Here is a 12,022-nt window from a genome sequence, read left to right on the forward strand (position 1 = left end):
TGAACCAGTTTTTATTATCAGTAATGTGGTTACTGCATCCTGAATCTAGATACCACATATTGGTTTATTCATTATTTGACTGAGTATTTGCCATGAGTAGCATATCATAAAAGTCTCTTTCTCCATCATGTGCATATTGTACTTCTTCATTATCTTTTGCTCTTGATTCCTTCTTTCTTTGACAATCTCGAGCATAATGACCAAGTCCTTGACAATTGTAACACTGCACCTCCTTCATGTAAACTTTATTCCCTGAATACTTATTGTTCATGCCTTTCTTGGTTGACTCAGAGTGATTCTTTGAATTTTTGCTTGACTTCTCATCATTTGCAAGAATCTTTCTTTACTTCTCCTTTTCTTTTCCAAACTTCTTGATGAATCTTGTTTGGAATACATGTTCAACCATTTTCTCCCTTTCAGAGTTTCTCTGCTTCAGCCTCATCTCAATAGCCTCTAGTGAAGCTTGAAGTTATTCTAACTTCATCTCAGTTAGGTTCCTGGACTCTTCAATAGACACTACAATCTAATCAAAATTTACAGTCAGAGATCTCAACACTTTCTCAATCTTCTGCAAATCATTGATCAATTCACCACATGTCTTCGTCTGATTCGTAAGTAACATTAATCTTGAAAAGAAATCAGCAATCGATTCATCTTCTTTCATTTGTGTTGTCTCAAGCAGCGTTCTCAGCGTCTGCAACTTCAACCTCTTCAATTTTTCATCTTCGTCGTACAAGTTCTTTAACTTGTCTCACGCTCCTTTTGACGTATCTTCTTCATTGATCTTCTCGAACACATTAGGTTCCACACACTGGTGAATCAAGAAAAGAGTTTTTCCATCTTTCTTTCTTTGTTCCTTGTGTGCAACCTTCTGAACATCATTTACATTCGCTTTTGCGGGTACTCCATCACTCACAATTTCAGCCACATCTTGAAATCTGAAGATAACCTTCATTTGTATAATCCACCTCTTGTAGTTCTCGTCTTTAAAAATCGATAGATTCGCTGGAATTTTTGTTGATGTTGTGTTACCGTTTGTCATCACAGATTCTCTCTGAATCGCAACCGGACTCGTTAATACCAATTTGTTGGAACAGAAAATAACTTTAGAGTTGAGAAAGAGAGAAAGGAGTAAAAGGTTTCTTGAGTAACGTGGTGATTAAATTTAAATCAAGTTGTTGTATATATTCATAAGGGTGTATACACAAAACTAACTAACTGACTTATGCAACAAGTTTATCTAGTCGAATTCGACACTATAGGCCGATCAATCATCTGTCGAATTCTCCTTCTTGTCGAGCTTGTGACTCACACCAACAACACAACTTCATCTACACTTCTAAACACAACTTCAACCACACCACAACTATTAGTCAAAAACACAACTCATTAGAAAGTTTTAAAATACAAACATTTATTACTCATACACTTTTCTAACATTTAAAGTAACAATTATATGTATAAAGAAATATCTCACGGGTGTTTGTATAATTGTTGTATAAAAATATGTCACATTATTTTTTCAGATGGAACATATGGAAAAGAGTAGGTTCGAATAACAATATCCATTAGTTTCTACAAAACATTGTGAGTGTTGGAAAATTAAGATTCAACTCAATTTTGAAGTGAGCATTGGACAGGTGGAGCTTTGTTAAAATCTAAGTTTATTTTTACTCGTGAACATTAAGTCAAATGTACTAAAGAGTTACACAACCAAAGCTTATATGTCTTGCAGGAGGAGAGGCTGTCAAGTAAGAGCAGTGCATTGTATGCAAAATATTGAAATTATGAAGGCTATATTTCCATTTCCTTATAAATCATAACACAAGAAAATTGAATAGAATCATGCCCAAAGTGCAAGTGAGGACATAAATCCAGCCCCAAGAAAAAGCAAACAAAAACACAAAATCTGAAGCCTAAAACTACATCGCATTCTCTTACTAAGAAAATCAGCAGCTATTAAATCCACCAAAGCCATATACACTAAAATTCCAGCTGAAAAAGAATCCAATATACCTTCCGTTATAAGAGCACCAGGACTATAAGGATTAAAATTCGAGGCAATTAATGTCCCAATTGCAACACCAAGTGGTGTTGTTAGTGCAAAAAAACATGCCATTATTGTTGCTGATGATGTCTTAAATTTGGCTTCTGATATGCAACCACCAAGTGCAAATCCTTCAAAGAATTGATGAAAGGATAGTGCTGCAATTAAGGGTCTCATTGTGCATGGACTTTGTGAAACTCCTAGTGATAGCCCAATTATCATGGAATGTGAAACTATTCCAAGTTCCAATACCTACATACATATATGAGATTTAAAAAACATAACTTCAAGTTCAAGTAAGTTAAATTCCATAGACATAATTTTATCATATAAATGACATTTTCAAACACTTTAACAGAGTTAGTTCAAAACAAATCTGTTGGAAAAAGTGATAGGTCCCACTTAGTTCATGGGCAAAGCTAGTCCATCAAATGATCAAAACTGTATATTCCATGTAAAGAAAAAATGTATGGTCCCTAGTATAGATGACCAAAGTTATCAGACCAGAGACCAAGCAACCGAATATATTCCATGTAGGACGCTTCAAAAGAACCGCTACCCATTCGAAATCAAATTAATATAACATATTTGAATATTTGGTTAGCGAATAGAACCATGTTGTATAAATTGTTCTAAAATCGAATTAAATGTAAATAAATTGAATTGAATCTGAAACCGAACTGAATTTAGAAATGAAAATGGTAAAAACAATTTTAAATTTTTTTTATCAAATAGTTCTATTCGGAAAAAAAAAATATCTTGTAATGGCATATCAAATCAATATATTGATTCAGTTATTCTTGAAAAATTCAAACCTTTCGGTTCGAGCAACATTTTATTATAATTCGGTTCAGAGTATAACACCAACCACCTTAATTCCATGCAAGCAATTGTCGGTGGAATACATTTGAATTTCAATTAGTAATATTAATATAGAGTAAAATGAAATATTCATTAAATTTAAAAATAAATAAAAAATATCTTCATGACTAATGTAATTTCACAAACTAATGTATAATTTCACAAAGAATACAAAAACAAAATTTTATTATCCTTTTCTTCATTCATGAGTTAAAAACGTAAACGATGTTTCATAAAAATAAGTAAAGAATGTTATTAAAAGCAAATAGCATAAATTTAGGGAGTTACGTGACGTGGTAGCAACGCAAGGTAGAAAGTAGAGATTAATGTTACCTGCGAAACAACCACATGGCGGATACTACCTTCCACGTCATCGTTCTCTCCGAAAGAACGAGAATGACCATGTCCATGTCCATGTTGTACTTCATCATCATCATGATGGTTCTGATGAGAATGTCTATGGTGCGACGCATGTGCATGCATCCCCACAATATGCATCCCACCACCGCCACTGCCACTACTACTCTCTTCCTTAATTTCCACAATCCCCTCTCCCAACAATTCCTCCTCCAACTCATCAACGACACCGACAACCTCTCCGTGTTCCACGGCCACACCGCCACGTTGTTTCCTTTCATAGTATTGTGTTCCAACAAAGTCAACTAAAAGAGTAAACAACGCTGCCACCATCGCGAAAAAACCGGCAAATGGAAACTCGGACCACACGCGCGAGTAAGATTTCAAACAACTATGGTTCAGTGCTTCCCACGCGTCCTTAAGCATGTGAACAAACCCCGTCGCTAATATCACTCCCGCCGCAAAAGCCTTCGCCGCCGGTAAAACCTCTCCGTCGCCTCGTAATACTCCACGCCGCTTTCCTAGTAGCGGTATCGCGATTCCGGAAAATCCCGCTACTAGAATTGACGCCATCGCCACGAATTTTAGAATTAACGCTGTTGACTCGTCGCGACATAGCTCTGACTCACTGATTTTGCAGCTCGAGTTGGTAGTGAAAACCTCGATTAAAAACATGGGTAAGAAAATGATCTAAGAAGATGGAACTGTATTGGGTTGAGTGTAGGCTTGGAAGAGAAGAAAGAAATATAAAAGAAAAATGTTTGAGAATCATAAAATTTATTTTAATGTTAAAAAGTACCAAGTGAAATTTATTAAAATGAGTACATATGATGTCATATAGCATGTCTTTGTTGAGATTGAATGTCGACATTATTTCGACACATCATGCTTTATGTTTTCATTTTTCATGTTTTTTTTTCATATATATAGAAATTTTGTATAGATAAAAGATACAATAACGTTCTTATTACTAATATATATTGGTTATATTATTTACTTTAGTTATAAATAAATTAAAATTATTAAATTAAAAACTAATGTGAATAGTATTGATTGGTATACAGTGTAATTTAAAATGTCAACTTAGATGTAACATCAATTTAGATGTAACATTTTTATGTGTCTCATACATTTTCCTTTATCACGTCTCTTTTTTATAAAATTATTAAATTCACGAAGAATCTTATGCTTTAAATCTAAATGTGAAAGACACACACCTCTTCTCGTTTCCGTCTTTCAATAATCTACAACAGAATATAATTTGATATTCTTTTCACATTATTGTTTTCTATACAGACAAAATACCCCTTTATAATAAATAAAAAATGTCAAACACCTCAGTATAATCTGAATGTTTCATTTGCCTAAAAAATTATGCTAGAAATTTTCTTTTGGATATCCAATTTAACTTTTAATATGTCAACTACTATACACTACTACTGATTAAAATTTTACAATTTTGTAGCTTTCGAATTTTTGTAGTGTTTATATGATCACTGCAGACAACATTTTAGATATTATTCAAACACTTAAGGCATAATAAAAGTATAATAACAAAAATCTAGAGTCAATAAACATCTTACATATAATAGAATCCACATTGCCAAAAACAAATTGACGAACTTAATTTACTGCAAATATTAATGTAAACTACATTGTAAAATAGCTATCTAGAATACAATACCTCTCAAATTGCCTTAACTCCATTGTTTAACTTAATATTACCAGGCTTAAGACAGAAAAATGAATTTTCTGTCAATAAGGTTTCAATTTTTTACAAAGATGAACATGAAGTAAATCTCCTACACTCCATTACTTACCGTCATTGACAACCCACTAGTTTCCATCAACTTATCTATTATCTTTTGTAACGCTGGAGCACTCACAACACAATTTTTATCTGCAAAACACGATCTACCTTCTTCAGCTGCCTTGCAAAGCTGCGGGTCTAAAGGAACCTTACCAAGAAAGGGTACCTCCATCTCCGTGCACATCTTTGATGCTCCACCGCCACTGCTATCAAATACTTCACTGCACGCGATTAGATTCAGCATTTCAGGGGCTTTTTCTCTCATGTATTCGGATATCCATTCTGTTACATCTTTCATTTCACCATTATCTGTAATCTTCATAAACTTGAGATTTGTGATGGGCTGGGAGAGGCCACTCATATTCTCTACCACCCCAAGAACTTTCACTCCAACTTTCTTACAAAAATTCACTTCTTTTTTCACATCAATGAGAGAGACTTGTTGAGGAGTGGTAACAATGATTGCACCATCTACATTATTGGGATCCAGGCATTGAACAATTGAAATGTGTTCATCAGATGTTCCGGGTGGGGCATCAACAATTAGAAAATCAAGTTCACCCCAGTAAACGTCTTTCAAAAACTGCTTGATAAGCCCGTTTTTGCGAGGACCTCTCCATATAACAGCTTCATCTGGATGAGGAAGCATGAACCCAATCGACATGACCCCAAGATTAGACTCCACATAGACAGGAGACCACCCAAGGTTGCTCTGGTGTATCTCTTGACCTTCTAGGCCAAGCATCTTTGGGATGCTTGGACCACAAATGTCAATATCAAGAAGACCAACTTGAAAATCCCTTGCAGCTAAAGCAAATGCTAGCTGTGCAGAAAATGTGCTCTTGCCAACACCTCCCTTTCCTGATAAGACCAATATCTTATGTTTCACAGTGGCCATTCTTTCGGCAATAGCAACCATATCTGCAAAAATAAATGTAAAAGACAATGTGACCAATATTCTTAAACGTGAAGGTAACTCAAAGAAATGGCCTACCCAAAAACAGCCCAAGGATCCTAGAAGAAAAATGTAACATCAAGAAAGCATCATTCAAACCAAGATAATCAAAACCAGTCTGGACATTAAACTGGTGCCTACACCGATGATCGGATCAAACTATGACAGGTAGTAGTTAAAATATTTTCATAATTTATGAAAATAATAATAGAGTGTTTGCAATTCTAAAACATAAAAATTATAATTTAGTCTGAAATTTGATTATTCTGGGCATGATAAGTTTTAGCATAGTTTGACTTGGGCCTAAAAACAAATAAAATAGGAGCTTTTCTCTGGAAACCAATTTCGCATTGAAGCTCTAAGCATCACCCACAGAGAAGCTCAAGAGCCTTTACTCCGCCGAGGGAAACGAAAAAAGACATAATGAATTGCCTATTATGAGGCAGAAAAGAGAACACTTGTTAAAGGAAATTCTCGTATTGGTGGTTCATAGATGTTGCTATTCTGAAATTCTGGTGCCATGGCATTCAGCTAAGCCATGCTTCCCATTTATCTTTTCTGGTGCAAGCCATGCTTCCTGAGATTATTTCAGATTAATCCACTCGTAGCTCATGCTTGATGTGATTCATTATGATGTAGTAATTAGTATTCTGTTAGATTTTAGACTTGTGTAATCGTTTCTTATTGTTTCGCACCAAAGTAATATTATTTCTTTGTTATGGTAGCTGTCTGTGGAAAAAAGAGACTGTCAAGGTCCCACATCGAAAAATATTTAGAGAGCAAAGATACAAAGCTCTTTATGCAGAGCTTTGGCAGAAGGCTCTTTTACGCACAATCAAATGCCTGGGGAAATAAAAACCCTAACAAGACTAAACAATAAACAAACAAAGCAAAACAATGTCACATTAAATGCTTCTCTAATCCTGGCTTTAAATTTCCTCATAAGACGGTATGACAATGACATTCATCATATGATGACAAAGGCATGAACTATGAAAGAGATGATTTCATTCCCAATCCTTGCTAGCAATACAAGCAATGACAATGATGAGCCCGGGAAGAAATCACATCGCAACAGTGTTGTCAATCCATGGTGGAGAGCAAAAATTCCGCCATACCGGCCGCTTCTTAGTGCCATCATAACATATTATGGAAGACAAACACGCAATGTCGGCCGATATTTATCATTGTGGCGAGCCCTAAAACCGCCAATGATATCCACCATGGTCAATATGTAATAACACTGCACTACAATATCTAGTACATGAGCACAGAGGTTCAGAAATAGTCCCAATTTCCAGTACCTAAAAGTTTGAAGAAGCTTATATAAACAAAGGCTTGTTTGGATTGGTTTATTTGAATTAATAATTTTTATATACTGGCATAAGCACTTGTGACAAGTGAGACTATTTGAGAGAGCTTATGGGAACAATTTATGACTCGTCTACAAGTTGTTTTCAACTTATTTTCATAATCTCTTCAGAATAGCTTATGAAAACAGTGACTTCATTATATTTCATGTTATAGAAATAACTTATATATAACCACTAAAATGATAAGCTGTTAAGGGCTTAATTAAAGTGTTTGTTCAAACATAGCCTAAAGCATGTCATTATAAGTAGTTTATGGCTATTATTGGTCAGAAATGTAAAAGCAGATGATAAAAGAGGAGAGTACCAGGGTCAGGTCCTTTGGGGGCAGTGGCACAAATTTCCTGATTTGGGCATCCTTCACATGCATCAGATTTTCCAGCAGAATCAGACTGAGGACCTGGGCAATCTGTAAATGCCACAAGAATCATATTCATTAGAATACACAGAAGCAAAGAAAAATTCCAACGCATAATAATAAATATATACATACGCTCGTTAGCATCCTCGGGTATATCTCCCTGCTCCATGAAGCTCTTCTCATGTGTAAAAAAAAGGAAAAATCAATTATTTAACAGAGGTACACCTTTGTCGCAAATAAAGACAATATAAGAATCAAAGGAAAACACCATGAACAAACATAAATAGGTCTATAAGTGTTTAAACTAATTATAGAAATAGAGAAAAGAAAACACTACGGAAAATTGTACAGAAAAAGAATAAATATATGTTATCTCTCAGAATTTGGGTTGGGCCTAACTCATCCCTACAAAACCGGCTTGTAAGGTGAGGATTGCCCCCATTTCTAAACACAACACAGACCATATCTCTAAGCAATGTGGGACTAAATCCACCCCTTCAAAGCTAACACAATGAAGGTGTTAGGGGCTGCAATGAGACAAGCCAAAGTGCCGCAATTAAGGCGACTAGGGACGGACCGCAATTAAGGCAGAAAGTCCAACATTATCAATAGCAAAACTTTAGTACAGAATTGAGGTGCGGCGTACGTACTATGCAAAGCAATTCTCTTGTGTGATGCCTTTTGCATAGGCCGCAAATCGCACTGGAATTGCATCCTCGCGCGCTAATAGCGAGAGAAATGGAAAAAGAGGTCAACCTGTAAGTGTCTCTCACAGTTTATGGCGGCTGACGACAAGTCCGACTGCGTTTCTTGAGCAACTGAGTTGAGCAGTTTGGTTTTTTTTGGAGCCGCTGAGTCTTTTTGGTTTAGGGTTTTATAAAACTCTTTTTTGTTTTTTATTATTATTATTATTATTATTATTATTATTATTATTATTATTATTATTATTATTAGTGAATAAGTATGACATCAGCTTAATCAAATAGGCCATATCATTTAATTATATCCACTAAAAGTTTTAACAGAGATATTAATAATTGTTAACTGAAACAAAAAAGAAGTTATAAAGATTTAGATTAAAATAATCCTTATTTGTATAGTGGTCACACAGAGAGCTGTCATAACGGGCTACCCTGCCCTAAACGGGCCTCGGGCTTTTCAGGACCGGTCCCAAAAAGCCCAAGTCGAATATTGACTCTAATTTTACTACCCCAGGCCTGATCATGTCTGGGCTGCGGGCTTCCCGACACTTCTCTAAAAAAAAGTATGTTGTTCATAATAAAGCAATACAAAATCTACCACCATCTTAAACAAACAACACATAAAAAACAAACACAAGAAGTAGTTGGTCATAAATTCCTAGTCTATAATGCCCATCCACTAAGCATATGCCTCACAATTATATATATATCCAAAAAAAATATAAGATTTAAAACATCCCCAGAGCAAGAATAAAGACCAACAAATTTAATATCATACATAAGGGTGGCATTGCCAGGTCACCTATTGAATCAGTGACAAAAATGTCAAAATCTAACATCCGAGAATAATGTTGCATTCATTATCCTCTCATCCTATTAAAATCATGGTCTTATAATTCTTCAATGAAAAAAACACAGGCACAAAAACGAATTCAAACAGTGAAAATAGAGAACAATGTTGTGGAAAATAGGTGTTTTTTCGAACTCCACTATGCTATAGAGCTACAGAGCTACAGCGACACATAGCTTCTATTAAACAGTAATGATTTAAACAAAAACCTAAACAAAGCAACGACAAATATATTTCGTTTTCAATCGAGTTACAAGCTTAGCAGCAACTTAAACAAAAACTTAGCAGCAGCAAATATACTTCATATTCAGAACTCGACACACAGAAACTTGACAACAACTTAAATGAAACGAAACTAAACCAAATTTAAACAAAGCTTAATAGAAGAGATGAAGATGCACAGCCAACACAACAGTAATTCTCGCACAAAAGAGATGAAGCTCTCAGCCTCCGAGTCACACAATTGCGCTCGCAAACACTGCTCTCAGACTCGCAGTCGCTCAATGGCGCTAGCAGCCAACAAGCTTCGCAGCCTCTATCGCAGTCGCACAGACGCAGCAAGCAGTTGGGTTAGAGTTCTGTTGTTGAGATTTTGGTTTTCATTCACAGCAATAGGTACGTGGTTAAAGTTAGGGTTCTATTGTGTAGGCTTTAGAGAATTGTATTGAATTGACCCAATAGAAATTATTACTGTTTTTTTTTCTTTTCAGAATTTTTACTTAAGGTTATTATAAATTTATAAAGTTTTTTTAACGGACCGCAGACTACCCATAACCCATGCGGGCCGAACCATATTTTTATGGCTTTTTCGGGCCAAAAATATGGGCTCAGAAATTATGGTCCAAGCCCTACTTTTTTATGGCTTTTTCATTCACAGCTAGATGTGGCCACGCCAACCTGCTCTGCATTATTAAGATGGAATGCATGTCGTTCCCACCACACACCTTTACCTTCAGTTCCAAGGTGCGGCCCATTTTATAGTTTACTTCTATTAACCATTAAGTCGGCCCCAAAATACCCATAACCCATTCAAAGCAAACTTAATCGTTTTCTTTAATAATTAAACTAAGATAAGATAAGTTTAAATGAGAACATGATAGGCAATGGTATTTACTGTCGAACAAAATAACTCCACACTCGTCAACTTTTTCACTATTATCAATATCAATGAAGACTTCCAAATTTAGAAGACATAAGTGTTTGAAATCTTTCAATTAACAAGAGACAATAATTGATAATATAAAGAAATTAACTTACATAAAACTATAACACTTTCCAGATATCCTGTAAGTAAAATAAATCATAGACTAATTCAACATGGCACTAAAAAAACAAACCTCTATTAGGAGTTTAGCCAGAACAAAATAACAAAACCAAAGATGAGGTTGAATTCAAATCGGAAATCGGAAAAATAGGTCCTTTTCAAATGGAAAATGAAATAGAACAACTAACAGTGGTTCATATTTAAAAACACATACAACAATGATTCCAACAAAACAACAATGAGCAAATAATACAGCAAACAACACCTACCAAAGATTCACAATTACCGTGAAATAGAATAAAGCAAAATCTCTAATTTTTAATATGTCAAAAACCGTAAAAATAATATCACAACGAAAATATACTACTCATAGTCCCAAATGAATAATAAACAAGTCAATTTAAAAGAATTAGAATCTCATAAAAAATCCAAAATCAAAAACCCTAAATTCAAAACTGAGCATGGAGGATGTGAGATTGGTTACCTGTGTTGCTGGTCTGTTGAGTGATGGCCTTCTGTAAGGCGGTTGAGATTTTGTGCGCGACGGTGGACCGGTAGTAGCGCGATAGACACGATAAGGCAGAAACAATCGGGACGGTGTGGTCGTCTCGGTCGTGGGTATTAGACCGGCGGTGCCGACAGAGGTTTAGAAGGACGAAAATAGGAGATAGATGAGAGCGTCGAAGTAATGATCTCTTGCACCTGGTCGAAGTGATGGTTTTTTTATTTATTGTTGGACTTGACCTACGAGAATTGAAAATTGGACATTTCTAAATACACCCATGCATTTCTAAATGTCCAATTTTCACTACGAAACATGAAACATTTGAATGAGAAAGTAAAAATACACACGTTGTCGATCTTTTAAAGTAGAATTTTAAATTTATTTTATATTTAATTTTCTTTTTAATGGAATTATGAGATAGCAGGGGTAATGGAAGGTTGAGATTTATTTTTTTTTATTTTTTTTGTCTGTCTTGTTTTCATGATTTTGTAAAAAATTAGTGGTTTTCATCTAGGAAGGTTTCCTCTAAAGCTTAGGTTGCACGTTGGAATTGCTATTAGAATTGGATCTTCCACTATTAGAGGAACGTTGGAAATGCTATTAGAATTGGATCTTCCACTATTAAAGGAAAAGGAAGTGGATATTTGGTAGCATCACGTTTGAACAGTAGGAATCTGATGGAATATTTTACAAAAAAGGAAGTTGAGATTCGGGAAGGTGATGGAGAAAAAGGAGATGTGTACTTCAAGAAAAGGATGTCTGAAATTTTAGAGAAAAGATTTGAACGTGGAAATTCGTAGGAATTAGAAGTTGATACCATAAACTACGTCATTGTTTCATAGTGAAACCACAATTGATCGATAAACAAGAAAACAAAGCTTTTTTGGTGATTTTGTGTTTCTCATGTAGTGGAAAATAGGTTGGCCTATAAGGTTAGTATT

The 12,022-nt window shown here is 35.1% G+C and overlaps 2 protein-coding genes across 4 annotated transcripts; both read right to left on the minus strand.

The window, feature by feature from the left end:
• Positions 1–1,132: 1,132 nt before the first annotated feature.
• LOC127097860 (zinc transporter 4, chloroplastic) lies at positions 1,133–4,102 on the minus strand. 3 transcript variants are annotated; one of them, XM_051036347.1, is made up of 3 exons: positions 3,242–4,099; positions 2,017–2,299; positions 1,133–1,366 (listed from the first exon to the last, which is right to left on the minus strand). In XM_051036347.1, the coding sequence occupies exons 1-3, from the start codon at positions 3,938–3,940 to the stop codon at positions 1,332–1,334; spliced, it is 1,017 nt and encodes a 338-aa protein (XP_050892304.1). In that variant the 5' UTR covers positions 3,941–4,099; the 3' UTR covers positions 1,133–1,331. The 3 variants fall into 3 exon arrangements, with proteins under 3 accessions (XP_050892304.1, XP_050892305.1, XP_050892303.1); XM_051036348.1 differs by having other exon boundaries at positions 1,133–1,339; positions 3,242–4,096; XM_051036346.1 differs by lacking the exon at positions 1,133–1,366 and having other exon boundaries at positions 1,780–2,299; positions 3,242–4,102.
• Positions 4,103–4,827: 725 nt separating this feature from the next.
• Positions 4,828–11,406, minus strand: LOC127097861 (cytosolic Fe-S cluster assembly factor NBP35). The gene is made up of 4 exons (XM_051036349.1): positions 11,061–11,406; positions 7,894–7,936; positions 7,708–7,809; positions 4,828–5,996 (listed from the first exon to the last, which is right to left on the minus strand). Exons 2-4 carry the CDS (start codon positions 7,928–7,930, stop codon positions 5,068–5,070), a joined length of 1,068 nt encoding a protein of 355 aa, XP_050892306.1. The 5' UTR covers positions 7,931–7,936; positions 11,061–11,406; the 3' UTR covers positions 4,828–5,067.
• Positions 11,407–12,022: the final 616 nt, after the last annotated feature.

Source organism: Lathyrus oleraceus, chromosome 6 (genome assembly GCF_024323335.1).
Source record: "Lathyrus oleraceus cultivar Zhongwan6 chromosome 6, CAAS_Psat_ZW6_1.0, whole genome shotgun sequence".
Classification (NCBI taxonomy): Eukaryota; Viridiplantae; Streptophyta; class Magnoliopsida; order Fabales; family Fabaceae; genus Lathyrus; species Lathyrus oleraceus.